This window comes from Cnephaeus nilssonii, assembly GCF_951640355.1.
Source record: "Cnephaeus nilssonii genome assembly, chromosome: 16".
Taxonomy (NCBI): Eukaryota; Metazoa; Chordata; class Mammalia; order Chiroptera; family Vespertilionidae; genus Cnephaeus; species Cnephaeus nilssonii.
Window position 1 is genome coordinate 26,549,948 of NC_137087.1, and position 20,965 is coordinate 26,570,912.

At 38.0% G+C, this 20,965-nt stretch overlaps 1 protein-coding gene across 5 annotated transcripts in view; it reads left to right on the top strand.

Annotated features, from left to right (window-relative positions):
* Positions 1-5,667, top strand: part of RTKN2 (rhotekin 2) — a 73,210-nt gene extending 67,543 nt beyond the window's left edge. For all 5 annotated transcript variants that reach the window (XM_079793735.1, XM_079793736.1, XM_079793737.1 and 2 more), the window contains one exon: positions 637-5,667. In XM_079793735.1, the coding sequence (XP_079649861.1) occupies positions 637-1,172 (536 nt within the window). In that variant the 3' untranslated portion in view covers positions 1,173-5,667. The remainder of the gene's footprint in view (positions 1-636) is intronic.
* The last annotated feature ends 15,298 nt before the right edge of the window (positions 5,668-20,965 follow it).

Below are 20,965 nucleotides of genomic sequence, written 5' to 3' on the forward strand. Positions count from 1 at the left end.
CCCTGCATTCACATGTACTTGAAAATGTTAGATTAAAAATGATACATTTAAGTTTACACATTTATCTCTGTTCTTTTTTTTTTTAACCAGGGAAAATTTCACCCACCATTCTTATCACCAAAATGGTTTCAGGGCTTTACTATGTTTCTCTGGGTTTTTGAGTTTGGATTTTTACTCTATTAAAGAGACCTGCTGGTCTAAAGGAAAGACTCCATTGTATTTGTCCCAGTTTACATATCAGTCCTATAAAAATGGAATCCACTATTACCTACAAGTCAGAATAGATTTTAAATCCAGGAAAGTAATTGAAAAAAAAAAATTCAGATGTAACTCTATTCCTTTGTAAGCTGGACATTACTCATTTACTTAGGAATACATGTATTTATATATGCATATACATATACATGTGTGTACATGTGTGCACATGTGTGTGCAGTGCATAGTGCATGATCTCCCATTTGGTTCGGTTGATAATGGTTATTTTTACAAGTAAATGATTTTTTAAAAACCACTTGCTATCCTAATCTGTTTTTGATGGCTATTATAGATAGCATATTGGTTTGGAAAATAACTTACTCAGTTAAAGTATCTGTTTTGAATTTTTCCCATGTATTTTTTTTCTTAAAATTGTTACAGGCATTGATTCACCTATAAAACTTGTAAGTTTAACTGACATAATACAAAAAAAAATTGAAGAGACAAATGGAGAGTTCCTTATTGGTCAGCGTGAAGAACCCTCACCACCTCCTTGGGCCACACTCTTTGATGGTAGCCATCACGTGGTCGTCCAGAAAAAGATACTATCTCCTGAAAGCAAGCAGTTACCTGACGGAAAAGGGAAAAAGAGACGGGCTCCCCTTCCTCCTTCTGATAAAGCTCCTTTCAGCTTCAAAACACAGAGCAACACAGAGCAATTGGTTAAGGAAAACGGGGGAAAAGCCAGTGTATCTCAGACCTCTTCTTTGGATACCAAATTATCAACCCTAATGCATCCATTACACAAACCAGTGGCTGCTCCTCGAAAACTTCTTCCTGCCTGGAAAAACAGTTTAACTGATGGGGAAAGCACAGACTCTAAAACCAGTTCTGAAGCAAAGCCAGTGCCACCTCCAAGGCAGAAATCTATCAAAGACATTTTGGACCCTAGATCCTGGTTGCAGGCTCAAGTATAGAAAATCCTTAATGTATAAAACATTAACAAAATGTGTAACTGTGAGGTTTGATTCAGAAGCGCTGTAGATGGAGTAATATGAAATTATGTAGGTAATTAAGATGGTGGTTTAAATCAATAATGAATAAGCTATTAGGTATAAAATGTTTTATAATGAAGAAATGCACTTCTCTTTTATTCTGATATTGAGAATATAAGTGATTTTCCCCAGCAGAATGCAAGAGGCACTCTCTAGACAATATCCTAATTGTTGGAAGGGTTAATTTATTCCTAAATTAATACCAGGCAGTGAACAAGAACTAGGCAGAAGAAAGCATTAAATTTTCTTTGGGGAGAGACTGTCTAGTAATTTAAAATGGTTAAATATGAACCATATTCTCATTGTGAGAATTTTAATACTAATGGAATTTTTCAAAAGTTTTATTCAAACCACAAATTATAGAATCCACCCAAGAAAATTTCTTCTTAGCATTCTGGAATTCTCATCTAATGGTTCATTGGCTCTCCTCTATTGTTTAACTCACTAGTTAACTCACTGACCTTTTAAATTCCTGGGATAAATTTTGGGATATTAAATTCTTCATCTTTAAAGGGAATTTGTAATGTGCTCCTTGATGAGCCCTGAAATCCTGGAGACATTAACTCTCATATGAAGCATATTTATTAGTTTAGAGAAAAGGTAGATGAAATGTTTTTTACTTCCATTTTTCTATGCATGGTGCTAATTTTCATTGTGACATGGGAATTTAGGGAAGTGAGTAGCTGATTAACATCTTAAAATAAATTTAATACTTTTAAAAAGCAGGTGGTCAATTAAGAAATATCAGAAAAGTGGGCCATGATAATAACTTTCAGAATTAATCCCCCTTTTAAAAATTTTAATTAGATTTCCTTCTTCTAGTAAGGGTTGATATCTGCTATTGATATTATTCATTAAAAGTCGTATTCTTATAATAATGACATCGGAATCATTTCCATAGGAGGTAATCTCCATAGCAACCAATCATAGTGACCCAAACAGAATTATGAAATCAAGTGAGGAATAAATAGCAAGAGACTGAGTACCTTATAGGAACAAAAAAAAATCCATTTTTTATATTAATACTTCTTATAAACAAGAGCTGAACAGAATCTAATCAGAATTTCCAAATAAAACAGTTTCCATAAGGTGTCAGCAACAGCACTAAAAATCTCAAATCACAGTGAACCCTAAATGTCATTGTAAGAAATAAGAATTAAATTACTGCCCTACGTATAATCCCTAGAGATCGTTTTAAAGCCCATAAGAACTCTATTTGGATCAGCACTACATTATTACAAAGTAAAATGAACACTTGACAAAAATAACATTAATTTAAATGGAGCCTTCCATTATTTTTAGATAGCAAAGTATTTGATATAACTGCCAGGTTACTTTTGTGTTTGCTCAGGATTCTAGTAAGAATTGGGACTCGAGGAAGCAATGATACAAAAGGTCTCTTGTGACTGGCGACAACAGCATAGACCTGATGAGAAGGAAACCCTATATGCTTGTCTGGAATTTAGAGACAATCACATGTATAAACACTTAAGAAGATAGGATTAATTTGTTTTTTCTCATTAGAAGGCTCTTGTAAATTTCTGTTGTGATTGCCAATTTAGTAAATAGCATATTAAAAATCTAAAGGATTTTATTATTTAAATTTTTATTTTTTAAACCTCACTGCTGTTTTTAACAGCATTTGTGACTTATTGCCACTAAATTATTGAGCTAGAAGGTGCTGTAAGGCAAAATTGTTCCTGAAACTGCTATCTAAAAAGCCTTCTTTATAACAAACCAGTGTTAAAACTTCCAAATTATATTCTTGTCATTTCTTCTCAGGAAGGGTTTAAGTTGTACAGGAAACAGAATTGTTCCCTCGGTGGGTCACTTTGAAGCAAGGCTGAAGCCCTTCTTCCTAGAACCATTTAAGTGAAACCTGACCAAGGCCTACCTCCCCCGCCAAAATCGTCCAGGCTGTTTCTAGGGGCCCGTTTCACTGTACGTTACAAAGCTGTTGAAATTGGGCTGAAGTCTTCAGCTGCATTTCCTTTGACATTGTTCTCATTAAATGTTAGTTCAGTTCTCCCCAAAGGTGTGATACAAAGTTGGGTCTCTTCTCTCCCTCCTTCCCTCCTCCCTCCCTTCCTCTCACAGCAAAAAAAAAAAACAAAAACAAAAAACAGCTCTAAAAATACTGAGTTAAACACTTTGCTAAGGAGTTCATCAAAAGAAGTATTTGTGCCCTCACTGATTTGGCTCAGTGGATAGAGCTTCGCCTTGCTGACCAAAGGGTCCTGGGTTTGATTCTGGTCCAGGGCACATACCTTCCTTGCAGGCTCCTCCCGGCCTGGGCCCTGGTCAGGGTGCAACCAATTGATGTGTTTCTCTCAATATTTCTCTCTGTCTCTCTCTCTCTTCTACTCTTTAAAAATCAATGGAAAAATATCCTCGGGTAAGGATTTAAAAAAAGAAGTATTTGTTTCCCCATTTTCTTAACTGAAAGTTTATGACAGAGAAAAATATGCCATATAATAAAAGACATTTCCACCTTTTATGAGATGGCTTTTCACTTATTTGTCTTTTTAATTTGTTTCTTGGTATATGAAGGCTACAAACTTGAAACAAAGGTTAGCTGTCACACTTGATAAAATAATTGGAGCAACAAAATAGATACTTTATGATATGATAATTCTGATCTGAAGATAATATCTTAGAAAATTACATTTACATCTCAAGTTCTGGGATATAAATTACAACAGCATTAAGATAGTATTATTTTTAATTGCTGCAAAGTGAGAACTTTTATGCAAAGGACAAAGAAGACATTTTATTACAAACACAGCCTCCTTAGGTAAACAGTTTTTCAAAATGTCAGGCATGCCAACTCTTAGTGGGTTTTATTAAATCTTCCTCAACTGTCTCCAGTGCCCCCTGACTTCTTTTAAATGGATGTGCATATACATCAAAAACTAAATCCATTTATTATAAACTAGGAGTCCAGTGCGGGATTCGAAATCGCGTGGTGCTGCCCACCCTCGAGTCGCCGTTCCGGCCCTGCCTCGCTCCCCGGGCCCCACAGCAGCCGCGGCCGCTGCCGGTCCAACCCTGCCTCCCTCTCTGGCCCTTGAAGCAGCCACGGCCGCTGCTGATCAGGCCCTCCCCCAGCACAGGTGCGGAGGCCCCTGCCACCCCACCCCGATGCACGTGCAACCTCCTCCTGTCTGATCGACCCATTATGGTGTCCCAGTTAATTAGCATATTTCTCTATTTTATAGATAGATATAGATATAGATGCTTTATCTTTACCCTTTAGGGTCCTACAAAATGTATTTTACCTGGTACTATTTTTTTATTTTAGAGAGAGTAGAAGGAAGGGGGAGATTCAGAGAAACATCATTGTGAAAGAGAGCCATTGATTGGTTGCCTCCTGCAGGCGCCCTGACCAGCCTGCAACCTAGGTAATGTGACCTTGACCTGAATCGAAAGTGGACCCTTCAGCCCAAGGGCCAACACTCTGTCCACTGAGCCAAACTGGCTAGGGCTTACCTGGTACTATTTATTAAGAATGGAAGGCCCCTTATTTAGAGACATTTCATGTATGATAGGTTAAATACTGAGATATTTCTTTAAGCTTATTTCAGCACCTCAGCCGCCTATCAAGAAGTTAGTTAATTTTGTTTTGAAATTATAGGGCAGTTTGGAACAATTTATGTCAAATGCCATTTGACTATAACCACCTATGTTGCCATGGATGAGGAACAACCTTACCATGTAGAGTGCTATACCATGAACAAAAGGAGAAGGGCATTGTCAGGAAAAATGTCTGTTCCTGAGGGTCAGAATTTATCAAAACTCATTGCTTTTTAAAGAGTGAATTATTGAACAGTCATTAAACTGATCACCATTTATATCCTAGTAGTTTTCTTCAGTGTTCTATTCATCTTAAACTATAATGCAGATGGAGCTGACTTACATTTCAAAGACAGTTCAGTTTTTAAATGTTTACATGTTTATGTGTAACTGCTTCATTGTTAATAATAGTTGTATGAAAATGGTTTATACTGGATTGTACATAGTCTTAGTTATTAGAAAAGATGTTTGATTTTTTAAAGGACAAGATTTTTTTTTTAATATGGTAAGGTGTGTTATTTTCTGTGACATACTTGTATAATTGACATTGTTTGTATTTCTTATTTTTTAATTAAATGTGGGTCAAGCTTCTGAATAAAAAAGTATTATATCGCGGGATATATATATATATATATATATATTTGAAATACCGAAGACTGGTAAGGAAGCAATGAAGATATTTTCTAACTTTTTTTCATAGGTACCCTCTCTAGGCTAGACTGATAGAAGTAAATAGTGTTGTCAAGTCAGTTTAATTAAACAAAGACATACCCAGTAGCTGGTGCTAATTATTATGAGATTAATATTCACTAGCCTTGGTTGATATAACTAACATTTAATAAAATGTTTGCATGTAATCCCTCTTACAGTGTACTCTTAAAAATCCATTGATGTAACCTTACTAGGTTTACCGGTTAACAATGCGATTTGTCATCAAAGAAAACACGATAATTTCAAGAGAAAAATCAAAAGTGCTTTATTCAAAGTCATGTCCATCACTAGCTACACATTTCCCCCATCTTTCAGGTAATTTGTGGATACTGTCCCAATAGAACTTTTCTTGTTTTGAGGCAAACCATTGAGAGACCCAGTTTTCCACTTCTTCGTATGTTTGAAGTGCTACTCAGAAAGTGCATGTGCCATCGATCCGAACAAGTGGTAATCTGAAGGAGCAAGGTCTGGTGAATACAGTGGGTGGGTTAATACTTCCCAGGCAAGATCTTTTAATGTGTCTAACTGATTTTGAAGTGTGTGGTGGTGCGTTATCATGAAGCAAAATTACTTTGCCGTATCTTCTGGCCCATTCTGGTGGTTTCATGATCAAAGTGTGATTCAAATTGATTATTTGTTGTTGGTAGCAATCAGTATTAACGTTTTCACCTGGTTTTAGAAGCTCACCTATTGAAAAAAATCTGCATTATTAACTGGTACACCTAGCAGTTGTAGTGATGGAGAATTTCCCCAGGGCATAAGTCACTGATAAAAAATTAGGGACATGGGATTCTCAGGCACTCTTAGCCACAAGGAGACTCTTTATTTTAATGCACCTCTTTGAGCACTTAATTTACTCCCATGGAGCACCTCAGGGGAAGGGGAGAGAAGTGAACAATCCTGGCTCAATTATGTTACTTCAACATTTTATCACAAACTGTAGCGGAACCAGAAATATTTAAAATTTATTTTTAGAAAAAACTTCTCTTTCTCTAAGAAGAGAGGCCTGCTAATCAGTGTGCTCAAATAAACAAAGTACCTTAAGATTTAATTAACAAGTTGAACTATTACAGAAATATTAACAAACATTTCTATTTATCTGAATATAGGAAAAATACCAATCTGGCATACTTGATAATTAAAAAATGAGGCAAAATCATTCCAAATCTTGCTGATAATTGTTTAAAATTGCATCTGTTTGCTTTGAGAGATATGATAATCTCTTTTTTTTTTATATTTTAACTAGAGGCCCGGTGCACGAAATTCATGCATGGGGGGGTGTCCCTCAGCCCAACCCGCACCCTCTCGTAATCCAGGACCCTGTGGGATCGGGCCTAAACTGGCAGTCGGACATCCCCTTCACAATCCGGGACCCCTGGATCCTAACCGCTCGCCAGCCTGTCTGCCTCATTGCCCCTAACTGCCTCTGCTTGCTAGCCTGATCACCCCCTAACTGGTCCCCTACTGGCCTGGCCGCCCCCTAACTGCCCCCTTGCCAGCCTGGCCACCCCCTAACCACCTCTGCCTTGGCCCCCACCACCATGGCTTTGTCTGGAAGGATATTTGGAAGATGTCTGGTCTAATTAGCATATTACCCTTTTATTAGTATAGATTGGATTTATTAGGGTGACATTGGTTAACAAAAATATGTAGGTTCCAAGTGTACAATTCTATAATACATCATCTGTATATTGTATTGCCACCCCAAGTCAAGTCTTCTGTCACCATTTATTCCCCCTTTACCCTCTTCTACCTGCCTCCCACCATTTCTCTCTGGTAATCACCATACTGTTGTCTGTATCTGAGTTTATTTTTTCTAAATTCCTTCATCTTTTTCACCTAGCTCCCCAAACCCCTCCCCTCTAACAGCTGTCAATCTGTTTTCTGTCTCTGTGAGTTTGTTATTATTTTTTTTCGTTTATTTTGTTTATTAGACTGCACGTATAAGTGAAATCATTTGGTCCTTGTCATTTTCTAACTGGTTTATTTCACTAAGCATAATACTCTCTAGGTCCATCCATGCTGTTGCAAAGGATAAGACTCCCTTCTTTTTTACAGCCAAATAGTATTCCATGGTGTAAATGTTTGTGCATGCACGTGCAAATATATATTTACTAGAAGCCCAATGCCCAAAATTCATGCTAGAATAGGCCTTCCTTCCCCCAGCTGCCTGCACTAGCTTCCCTCTGGCACCCGGGACCCAGGCTTCCCTCCTGCTGCTGGCAGGCACCCGGGACCCAGGCTTCCCTCACAGCCCTGGCTTCGTCCGGAAGGTCATCCGGGAGGATGTCCGGGAGGACGTCTGGTCTAATTAGCATATTATGCTTTTATTATTATAGATTTAAAAGAACTCATAGTCCCTGCCCCATTTCATTTTTTTTTTTTTTTTTTTTGCTTGATGTGAGCATATTGGACTTAGAATGCATAAGAATTTAAGAGATAACTAAAAATGTGTCCAAATACTTATTATTCCTATATTAGGCACTACTTGAGTTTATAAAATTGAAAATAATACTTATTCTTGAGAAATTCACATTCTAATTGGTGAGATCAACCATATTCCAAAATATTGAGATGAATTACTGCTTGACCTTGCCTCCCATATATCTGTAAAACATTATCATCTACCATCAGTGAACATAAGAAATTAGTTGAAAAACTTAATATATAAGACAACAGTGGGCAATAAAAGTAATAGAACACAATTAAGGTTCTATGAGAGATTAGTGTAGGATATGAGAACTTTTATAAAGCAATTTTTCAACAAGTGCCAGTGGCCTTGTATTTTTACTAAATTAATGAGTTAAGCAGTGAAAAAATTATATACTATGAATCTCATGGAATGATGTGAGAACAAGTTATAAAAAGAAAGTTTTTCAAATCTAGGTGAAATAAGTGCAATAGAAGTCAATCCAGTAGGTTTCTGGAGGAGTTTAATTTTACAACATTCACCTTAATCAATAAAGAAATTAAAGATTGGAAAAAAACACACATCAATGATGAGTCATTGATCGGCTGCTCCTGCACGCCCCCTAATAGGGATCGAGCCCGCAACCTGCCCTTGACCGGAATCTAACCTGGGACCCTTTAGTCCGCTGGCCGACGCTCTATCCACTGAGCCAAACCGGCTAGGGCAAACCAAAAAAAAAAAAAAAATTGAGGGAGATTAGTTGTCATGGAAGTTGTGGAAAGGAATAAATTGGGAAGGGCAGTGAGCCTAATGTTAAGGTAAGAATCAACAAAACATGTTGGTAAAATAAGCAGGTTGACATGGCTGAAGTAGAAGTGGCGATGGCGGAAAGGTAGGATAGGCCAGGACCTTGAATGCCAAGTCAAGAAAAGACAAATTAAGTAGGAGTAGTTGACATCAGGACTAGAGTTGGGAGAGTTAGTAGAGCACTCAACTTATGTGTCGAGGGAAATGGATTCTAGTCCTGGTTATCATTAACTAGCCATGTTGCCTTGGGTAAGATACTTACCTGTTCAACTTCCTGAACAGTAAAACCACTAGAATGGCTGGTGGTGTTTATCTCCAAGGTCCTGAGTTAATGCGCTTAGAGGTGGCAACCAGTGGGGGTGATGTCAATTGAGTGACCCTCTGGCTCTCTCCTAATTCAGCTAGAACAGCTCCAAATTCATCTGTTTTCTGTTTTAACCCCATCAGATAGTATTATAATTACCATTCCACCCAGCTAAGGGTCTTCTAAATTCTTAACCCACAGAAACTGATAATAAGAAAATGTTTATTGTTTTAACCAGTAAGTTTGGGGCAATTTGTTTCCGTTGCAATAGGTAACTTTTAAAAGCATGGAAATATAGGGTATGCCAAGGGCTTGAAATAGTATAGCTGCATTTGGTTGAGAAACGAGGTTGAATAGGCAGGTGGTGTAAGATTGTGGGAGGCCTTAAATGTCAGGCTAAAATGTTTGCCTTTTATTTGCTAGCTGAGAAATCTGCAGTATGGGCTTAGTACATCCAGATCACATTTGACTTAGTCTCTGTTAGTGCAGTAAGGACAGAGGAGTTATAATTAGTGTTGGGGAGCATGTTCATCATTAAATTGTCTCTAGAACAAGGAAAAAAGTAGCCTATAAATGCCACAGCTACACAAGAAGTTCATGGAGGGCAGGGGCCAATTGTTTAATCATGTTTTGTCAACATAAAGGTGCTGAGAGGATCAAGCTTCCCCTGGCTTTATTTATTTTATTTTTTTAATTTAAGTAGAGAAAAAACTTCTCACATGTATCCAGGCCACTAATGTGACACCACTGACTTGATTTTTCTTACCTGCCAGCCTTTTTGCAAGGAGAGGTGGCACATTAAATTGCTTCCACCTGGGACATCTTGGCATGACTGAGTTTATCAAATTCTCTTTCCCGTCAGCAAGAGGGAAGGAAAGGCCTAAAGGGTGTGAAGAGTGAGTGACACAGAGGGGTGAACAGATTGCAGGGAGGAAGCATTCAGGGGCCCAGAGCAAACCTCATTTACATGCATCCACTCCGAAGGCTTTGAATGGAGTTAGTTCATGATTCCTGCTCCACTCTGGGAAATTCAACTGTACTTTTTTATTTTCCAGATTTTTTTTTTTTTTTTTTTGCTTTTGTAATTTGTGATACCCCAAGTGTTTCTTAAACAGTCAATTATGAGAGCAAAACTGCCATAATCCCCAAATCAGTCACTCAAAGTTTCTCTGGGAAATTAGCATAGCATGCCTGGAATACTTCAACACTTCTGCTATATCACGCAGCAACGCATTCCAAGAAATTAAATTCAAGAAAAATTTGTCGATATGATTCCACTGTAGATTGATTTCAATCCAAATCAATTACTAAAATAAAATGCTTGGAGTAGAGAACCGGGTGTTGAACTAAATGTACCAGAAGTCTTATCAACACCAGTGAAAATAATCTGTTGTTTAATTTTCTGCCGTGAGCTTCCTGGGAAGCAGTCGATAACTTGTACTGTTTGTAGGGGAAAACATGCATTTAGCCAACACATTACTTATTCCCCATAGTAGGTAGGACGCTGCCAACTGCCTGGGCACGTGAAGATAGGATGAAGGCTAACCTCTGTTCTCACGGAGATTAGAGATTTGTTGGATTGATTCATGGGGTTTATTTCCAGCGTCAGTTTCTGATCAGTAATCTGCATTGAAATGATGATTGTACAATACTAAGCTTTCATTTTGTTTCAGCAGCAGAACCCCATTTCCAAACAAAATCTTACGTAGGCCTTTGAATACATAAAACAGATCCAAGTGGAAGTGCTCTGGAGTGGGGCAGGAGTGAGGAGCACCGGGCCTCCCCTTCCTGCTTCCTCAGTCATCCCACTCCCTAGTGGTCCCAGAACCTTCTCTCCCAGGATGTTAGGGGTTTCCCAGAACAGTTTGAAAGGCACTGGTCTAATACATTGTTTCAGTCCTAGTGAAGTACTGTTAGACATTCAGTTTGGGATGTCTTTTTTTTTTTTAATAATCTTGATCTCCTTTTATTTAATTGATTTTTTTTTTAGATGGAGAGAGTAAGAGAGAGGGAGAGAAAGAAACATGGATGTGGGAGATAAAAATGATTGGTTGCCTCCCATTAGCACCTCGACCAGGGATCAAACCCACAACCTGGGTATGTGTCCTGACTGGGAATTGAACCCTCAACCTTTCAGTGTATGGGATGATGCCCCAACCAACTTAGCCACACTGGCCAGGGCTAGCTAACTCTTTTTACTTTTTTGCAATTAATTGGTATTCTACAACCTTACCTTTTGACTGCTTAGTACTGGATTACTTGGTTGATAAAACTAAACAAAGCTTAGTCCAACAACAAACATATACACACACATGCACTAGAAAGAGAGAGAGACCATATTTTTCAATGAGAAAAAAGAAAACACATTAATTCCAGTACGTGTAGGATTTACATTTTACAGGTTGGTATTATTTTTTAATTAAATAAGACACCCAAATCTTCAATCTGGAGTCTCCCAAAGGCTTAATTCCCCACTAATTAGCCCTCGACTGATCCCTGGGACTATGACTCAAGCAAAGAACATGTCTCCTTACACCACACATCTCCTCTCACAGGCTAATCGCCACATCTCCAATGGTGCCAACACCCCTGCCAGTTAAACAGAAAGCATGAAAAGACATTGTGCTCTGTCTGCCCCATCGTTGCAAATTCTCCATGTTTGTCCCCTTCAAATCGAGAGGTGTCTCTCTCATCCTGTTTCAAGTAAATTGCTCACTTACTGGTCCTTCTTTAGCAAAACTTGACAGAGATATAGAGGAACTTTTTTGGAACTTCACACTATCTGAATGCATTAAGTAGAAACTTTAGCTGAATTATAAAACATTTTTTTAATGTAAAAGTAGAAAATAAATGCTTATATGTTAAGAATAGGTGAAAGCGATCCCCTAAGGCCGGGGAGTGCTTGGAGTAGAGAAAGGCAGACCGGTGATGGCCCAGCCCCCTCCCGTAGTCACATCTTTCTGTCTTCATCCATCCCTGCAACCACACCTCTGTGGGTTCCAGTCCCAGGAGTGTCACCCTCACTAACTCTGCTGAGTCCCAGACGCTGTAAAATGGTAATAATAGGACCTTCTTAAGAGGGTCATTGCAAGGATTTAATAAGAGACTAGAAGCTATCAGTAAAGTTCCAAGAAAACAGTGTGTCCATAGTGTTAGCGACTAAGGAAGGCCATTATTGTCACCAACCCCCGAGATTGTTTTAAGCACAAGAAACATCGTTAGGAGACAACCCAACTTAGGTGGCTGCAAGTTGAGCTGGTGGTCACGTGTAACTGTACCATGGGTTCTGCTCATAGATTTACTTGGACTCTTCTTAAGGCACCAAATTAAGAACTCCTCCTTTGATGTCTCACCACAAACACAGACAATGTCTTTGTCAGAGGCATTTTTTCATTCACCTCTGGAGGAAATGATGCAATTACATACTCATTACCTTGGGATTCAGTGCCTATGTGCCAGTCAACTCAGAGGCTGCCAATCAAAGAGGTCTCATTTATGATAAATTATAGATGAGAGGAGTGGCAAGTTATCATAAGATGAAACAAGAGTTGTCTGAAGTTGGCTCTGAAATCAGAAATGTGGGTGGCAAATTAATTAGAGCAGGAAGGCAAAAGCAATGGGAAGATTTTAACGAGATTTCCAGGGAGTTGGGAATGGTGATGGGTGGGGGTGTGGGGGGTGCAGGCTGGACTGATCATTGACCAATTAGTAGTTTACCTATTAAATTTGACAGACATATGACCAGTGAAGTTTTCTAATGAGTTTCAGTCAAGACAAATATCTGATAAAAGCTATATTTTTATTCTCTCTTCAGCAGTGAACAAGGCCTGTTTGTTTTCTCTACTCATTTCTGGCTTGAGATCATTGTTAAATAATTTTAAAATATAAATAGAATATTAGCATCGTGGGTGTATTTGGTTGCTGGGAAATCTTTCTTTAAAGAAAATCTAACTTCGCAATTGCTGTATTTACTTTATGGTCCTTTGCTGAGGAAGGAACCTCAAAGGCATTCTATTCCCACCTCCTTCCAGAGGCCAAAGCCACTTCCCCAATTCATGAGAGCCATGAATGTCCAGCCTCTGTTTGATATAATTTTTGCTTGGGTGTTTTTTTCTATTTTTAGGTGGTTTGTTTTTAGAACATTCAGTCTGATTTCTTGTAACTTCAAGTTCTCAGAAAGGTCTTCTTACATACTGAAGCAGCTCATCTTTCCTGAAACTTGCAACCTTTTCCACTCATTGCCCTTTGTGATTCTGATTGGTGGTGACTTTGTAGTTTTCTCCCCAACCTTTGGGGAACTAAAGGTGAATTTTTTTCAAAATAATAGCAATCCACTACACAATCTCCCAGAGTGGATACTGTCAGTAACCTCCAAATTCCTCTTCATAAGAACAGTTGTGCAGAATTTAAAATACAATGTGGCATTTGTCTGGCAGAATATAAGCTTCATGAGGGAAAAGACATGTGTTTTCTCTTCGAATTCTTAGCACCTAATCCTGTACCCAACACATAATCATGGCCTTACAAGAGTACTTACGAGGCATTGAATGAACGTTTCAGAGTGCTGTCGTGTATTATTTCCACTCAGATTTACCAAGAACTTTCTTTTAAAGATGTCTGCTACTTAGACAGTCACTTCATTGTTCGTTAGTACATGACTTTGGTAAGCATATCTCCTGTGAAGAGAAATATTATAACAAACTGTTATGGCATTTAACACTGTTATTTCAGTTACTTAACTAATCCACCCACTGATAGAGTGAACTTTGAATTAAATGCTTTGAAGAATAAAGTCAAGTAAATCTTGATAAAAATCAAAGGCTAGGGAAACCTTGTTTGACAGAAGGCATGAAAAAAATGCTCAAATGAATATTGCTGGGGGAGAAACTCTCATTCTACAGCAGACGAGTGAAGAGTAATAGTTCAAGAGTATCAAAATTCCTATGTGATCAAAAGGCAGAGACAGCTTTTTACTATCTTTTGATATTCCAGGACTCATAATATCCTGCCTACATAAGCACCTGTCTTTGTGGTAGCTCAAAGTATTTGAACACCTTATCTCATCCAACCTCAAGTTTCCTGTGAGGTAGGTAAGCGTTGAGAGCTCTTGGTACTGTTTTCAAGATGAGGCAAGTGAATTAGAGAGGCTGTTTACACACTCCAAATTTCACAGAAGCCTCAGGAGGAAGTGAGGGTAAGAATGAGCGTTAATTCCCAGTTGTAGAAATCAGTGTCAGAACTTGAAAGAATATTGTCAATACCCTGGTCCAATGTGGGGTTTCCTCATAAGACTTATTTGTGGTGATTTTATTCATTTCCCCAACCACACACATTTTATGTAATATTTTTAGTAATGAAAGTAATACAGGACTATTACCATGTCCTTTATATCCTAGCTCTGTCCACTGAGAAGGCCTGATATAATGACATGCCAGTAGCAACAAGTGTACCCAGTGCTCAGATCTTGATTCTCAATACTATTCTCCACTAAAAGGAACCAAAACTCTTTGTAGAAATGGCTGATTCTATTTCTGGGATAGAGACAGCACAAGATGAATCTGGTACATGTTGTTGCAACAGAAAAGTAAAGAAGTACTTTCAAATAGCCAACGCTGGAACAACTTGAGCAACAAAATGAAGTAGTGTTGGACTATAACACAAAGTATAAAATAACTATTCATGAAGCCATAAAAATGATTGAATAAATAAAGAACAAGGAAGAAGAATTCCCATATATCTTTTTATATCTATACTAATAATAAAAGAATATGCAAATTGTCTGGGATGCCGTCACATAGTGACCAATCAGGATGGGGGTGGGGCTGTGGCAGAGAGCTCTCAGCACGCCTGCGCTGGGGGTGCGAAGGGTGCAGAGAGGAAGGGAGAGCAGATAGGCAGTTAAGGGGATCAGGCCAGGAGGGGAGAGCGGATAGGCAGTTAAGGGGATCAGGCCAGGAGGGGAGAGCAGATAGGCAGTTAAGGGGATCAGGCCAGGAGGGGAGAGCAGATAGGCAGTTAGGGGGATTAGGCAGGCAAGCAGGTGAGTGGTTAGGAACCAGTGGTTCCGGATTGCGAGAGGGATCCCGGATTGGAGAGGGTACAGGCCGTGCTGAGGAACCCCGGCCCCTGTACATGAATTTCAGGCACCGGGCCTCTAGTATGATATATAAAAAGATATCTATATCTGTATATCTATATCTATATCTATATCTATATCTATATCTATATCTATATCTATATCTATATCTATATCTATATCTATCTATATATCAACTCCCCTTTCCTTAAACCAGGGCTACACATAGTGACTGCCTTCCAAAGGGTACAGTATGAAAAGGAGGGAAAAAAGAATAACATGACCATGGTGAGATCTGACAAGCCCAACCTCAGCTGGTTAGCTATTAGTTGGTCCCTGTGTGCCTTGACACACCTCAACCACTGAGTTTTTGTTTGAGCAGTTTCTTACTTTCTGGTACAACAAAATTCTCCAGGCTCATCTATGTATTTTCTGCCCGAATCCTAGAGTCAGCCAGTTTTCCACAAAGCTCTGGTTCCCTTTACTGAAGAATGGTGTTAGAAACCAAGATCACTATGCACACTGTTACTGAGGCATCCTTGCTTCCAGCTCTCTCTGCTGACAGACCCAGAAAAGAGATGTGTATATACTAACACATATATATTTCCATATCCATCAATATTTCTGTTTGTAAGCATGTATTTATATTAAGCTAAACATGAGTTTAAACTAATTTCCCAACTCTAAAGCATTACTACATACATCAGTCTAGCCACCTCCCCTTGATTATCTTGAATAGTGAAAAGCCCGGCTTCCACCGCCACCATCCACTGACTTAATTGTTCATTTCCATTGTACATGTACAGTGGTGACACTCTTTTTAATTTTAGTCACTTAAGTGGATTAGTAATAGTCTCTCTTATTGAGATTTCAATTTCCACTTTCTTGATAATTAAAGCTATTGAATATCTTATTATGTGCTTACTTGCCATCAGTATACCTTCTTTGGTCATGTGTCTGTTCAAATCCTTTGCTCCGTCAAAAATTGGATTGTTTGTTTTCCTATTATGTTTTGAAAGTTCTTTTTATATTTTGGGTACAAGTTCTTCATCAGATATATAGTTGGAAAGTATTTTCTCTCAGGCTGTGGCTTGTCTATTCATCCTCTGAACGGTGATTTTATTGTTGATGCAGTTGAATTTATCAATTTTTTTAACTTCATGGGCCATATTTTTGGTGCCATATCTAAGTCTTTGCCTAACTCAGAGTCACTGAATTTTCTTCTATGTTTTATTCTAAAAGTTTTAGATTTTACATTTGGTCTGTGATCCATTTTATAGTTTATGTTTGTATATGGTGTGATACATCAATCAAAATTTATTTTTTCTATGTGAATATCCAATTATTTCAGCAGCATTCATTGAAATACTACTCTCTCTTCACTGAATTGCCTTTGTACATTATAGATCATCAGTAAGTCAGTTTTTAACTTAGACAGTCTATATTTTGTCCCATTGATCTATTTTTCTGTCTTTACACCAATGTCACACTGTCATGATTATTCCAGCTTTATAGTAAGTCTTGAAGACAGGTTGTTAGTCCTACAACTTTATTCCTTTTCAAAGTTGTTTTGGCTATTTGAGAGCCTCTGCATTTCTATACAAATTTTAGAATCGACTTGTCAATTTCTATAAAATTCCCATTGGTATTTTGAGTGGGATTACATTTTATCTATAGATTAATTTGGGGCTTCAAAGAATGACTTGGAAGTATTTCATCCTCTTCAGCTTTCTGGAAGAACTTGCATAAAATTTGTATTATATCTTCCTTAATTGTTTTGTAAATTGACCAATAAAGCCATCTGGGCCTGGATTTTTCTTTTTTAACAGTTTCTCTGAAATATTTATTTGTTGGTTTGTTTGTTTGTTTGTTTATTGTATTTTTTAAAATCTTTATTACCCCCTTTCCCCTCTTTAACCCCCTCCACCCCACACTTGCCCCACCCCAGGCATACTGCACTATTATCTGTCTCCATGGTTATGCATATATGCATATAAGTTCTTTGGTGAATCTCTTCCCAATCCCTTTCCCCCTTACCTATATGATACCTCAGTCTATTGATCCAGAGACATGGAAGCATGGAAACAGTTATTTCCTTTAATAGATATAGGTCTATTCAGATGCTCTCTTTCCTCTTGAGAGAGCTTTCCTGATTTGTATCTTTCAAAGAATTTATTAATTTCACCTAGGTTTTAAATTTTTGACGTAATATTGTTTGTAATATTCCTTTATTATCTTTTTTAATGTCTGTGGACTCTGTAGTGGTGTCACCTCTCTCATTCCTGATACTGATCATTTGTTTCTTCCTTAGTTTTTCCTGATCAGTCTGGCTCGATTTTTATTGATCTCAAAAAAATTAGCTTTTATTTTAGTGATTTTTTTTATTGCTTCTTTGTTTTCAAGATCATTGATTTCCACTAAATTCACTATTATTTTCCTTCTGCTTACTTTGGGTTTATTTGCTCTACATTCTAGTTTCTTAAGGTGGAAACTTACATCATTATTTTGAGACTGCTCTTCTTTCCTGCGACAGGCACATAGTGCATGCTTCCCCTCTAAGTATGGTGTCAGCAGCAGCTGTTTTCATTTCATTCAGCTCAAACTACTTTTAAATTTCCCTTTTTATTCCTTCTTGGATCATAGTTATTAAGAAGAGTGTTACTTAATCTCTAAATATTTGGATGTTTTTCTACAGATCTTTCTGGTATTGATTTCTAATTCAATATCACTGTGTCAGAGCACATACTTTATATGGCTTGAATTCTTTTAAATGTGTTGAGATTTGTTTTATGGCTCAGAACATCTCTCTTGGTAAGTGTTCCATGTGTGTTCACTTGGAAAGAATGTCTATTCTGCTGTCATTGAGTGGATTGTTCTATAAATGTCAATAAGGTCAGTTGGTTAGTTGTGCTGTTCAAGTCTTCTGTATATGTACCAATTTTTAACCTACATGTTTAATCAGTTTTTGAGAGGGAGATATTGAAATCCCTAATATGATTGTGGATTTATTTATTTCTCCTTGCAGTTTTATCAGTGTTTACTCATGTGTTTTGAAAATCTGTTATTAGTTTCATAAAAGTAGAATGTTCATGTCTTTCTCATGAACCGATCCCTTTATCTTTGTGAAATGACCTTCTTACTGCCTGTCACTATCTTTGCTCCGAAATCAGCTTCATCTGATATTAATATAGTCACTGTAGCTTTTTATTAATGTTAGCTTGGTACATCTCTTTTCAGCCTTTTACATAATTTTACATTAACCCTATTTGGTCTTTATATTTGAAGCAAGTTTCTTGTTAAGTCTTGCTTTTTAATCTAACCTGACAATCTCTGCTTTTTAATTGGGCTGTTTATTCAGATTATATACATTTAATGTGATTATCAATATGATAAAGTTTAAGACTATTATCTTGCTATTTGTTTTGTATTTATTCCATCATCAGTTTATTGTCCCCTCTTCCTTTCTTGCCTTCTTTTAGGTTAACTGAGAATTATTATTATTACATTTTATTACCTTTGTTGGCTTATTAGCAATAACTCTTGTTGTTTTAATGGTTCTTTTAGAGTGTACAAGAAATACTATCTTGTTAGATAAGCAATGGGGTTTCTCTGCTATCTCACTGCTGCCTACCTCTTAAAAATTTTATACAGATAACATTTTTTAATATCTGCCATGTGCCAGGTACTGTTTAGCACTTTAAATACATTAGCTCATGTACTACAACAAAAACACTAGCTATTGCTTCCATTTTGCACATGTGAAAACAGGTCCAAGAGGTCCAGCGACACCTGCTTCAGGTTACACAGCCAGAAAATTGTCGAGCCTGGGTTAAATCACTTCTCCTTTAGCCCTGAATCTCTGAGTCTTAGTATATTCACAGTGGTGATCTCAAATCAATACTGCACGTGGTAACTGCCTCCTTTGAAATTTAGTTTTGTGTTATAGTTTTTATTGTTATTATTTTAACTCACCAACCTTTTGTGGTAGCTTAAGCATTAAGACTTTCCTTGCATTTTTAATGTTATGTGATTTGGAAAATTGCATACCACATGGCTCCGCGCGTGGCCCGCTCAGTTCCTGCAAAGTAACCCATCAAACAGAAACCACAGCACTCATTGTTTTGAAATTCTCCCCAGGACTGATTACTGAAAAGTTATAATTTTATAATTTTTAAAATGTGATACTTTTCTATGGACTATGGATATATTTTTTTACTCCTTCTTCTTAAATTTTATATTATTATTTAATGTATTACAAATAGTAGTACATATGTCTCCCTTTTTTCCCCATTGACCTTCCCCCGGCCTCCCTGGATATACATTTTTTGTTGTTGTTACCAAGAGGTAATTATACCAAAATAATAAAATTTGCTTGCTCAGTGATTTCAGCTATTATGAATGCATGCTTAGCAGGTGGGTGTATAACAGTGGTTATTTAAGTGTGGTCCATAGATCCTTGGCAGTGATGGTGGAGGGGGGGTATGATATCTCTGGGCCTTTTCAGCAATATGATACAGTAAAACTGTTTTCACAATAACACTAAAAAGATAATTTGCCTTCACTATGTTGACATTTTCAATAATCCTATATAATAAAAGGCTAATATGCAAATTGTCCCTCGACGAGGAGTTCTACCAGCAGGCAGGCCGGCCAACTGCCCATGTCCCCTCCCCCTCGCCAGGCTGGCTAAACCCCACCCATGCACAAATTCATGCACCGGGCCTCTAATACACACACACACACACACACACACACACACACACACACACACATATACACATATCTACACTAATAAAAGAGAAAGATGCAAATTGACCATACCTCCACAACGTCCACCAGCCAATCAGGAGGGAATATGCAAATTAAAAGGACAAAGATGGCGGCCCCCCAGCCGCTCCAGGTGCGAAGCAGCCGGGTGGGGCAGGACGCCTGCTATGAGAGTGAGGGCGGGGGGTGAAGGGATCTACAGGAGTAGCACTCTAGCCTCAGCAATGACAAAGACGGCAGACTCCAGCCTGAGTCTGCAGTGAAGATGACAGACTCTGGCCGGAGTCTGCAGTGAAGACAAAGATGGCAGACTCTCACCAGAGTCTGCAGCAAAGACGAAGATGGCAGACTCCGGCCAGAGTCTGCAGCAAAGGTGGCAGACTCTGGCTGGAGCGAAGGCTGAAGGTGGTGGCCAGAGTGAAGGCCTGGGTCCTGGGTGCCAGAGGAAAACCGGTGCTGGTAGCCAGGGGAAGGAAGGCCTATTGCACAAATCTTTGTGCAACAGGCCTCTAGTGGTATATAAGGAATAATGAATATAACTGCTGTCATCTTAGCAGAAACATGAGGCAATACTAGTAGTCACTATAGTATTCTTAACTGTCATGTAGAAGGAAAACAAGTTTTGTGTAATGTCCTGATGGATCAGTTAAAAATTATTAATTTTACTAAATATTGACCCTTGATTACATGTGTTTCTAATATTCTGTCTGATGAAATAAGAAGTATGTATAAAGCACTTTGAGTGGTGGGCACACGGTGCAATATACAGATCTTGTAACATAGAAACCCACACCTGAAACCTATACTATCATGGTGACTAATGTCACCCCAATAAATAATAAATAAATAAATAAATACAATAGTAAAAAAAAAAAAAAAAAGCACCGCATATCAAAGCATGCTGGTTGTCTCCAGAAAAAGCACTTGCGGTTGCTTGAGTTGTGAGCTCAACTAGCCTCTGGGTTTGTTTTTCTGTGGTTGTTTTTTGTTTAAACATTTTTACTTAAAAGAACAACTGGTTACTTAGACAAATGATGGTTATTTAGACTTGGTTATTTGGCAGACAT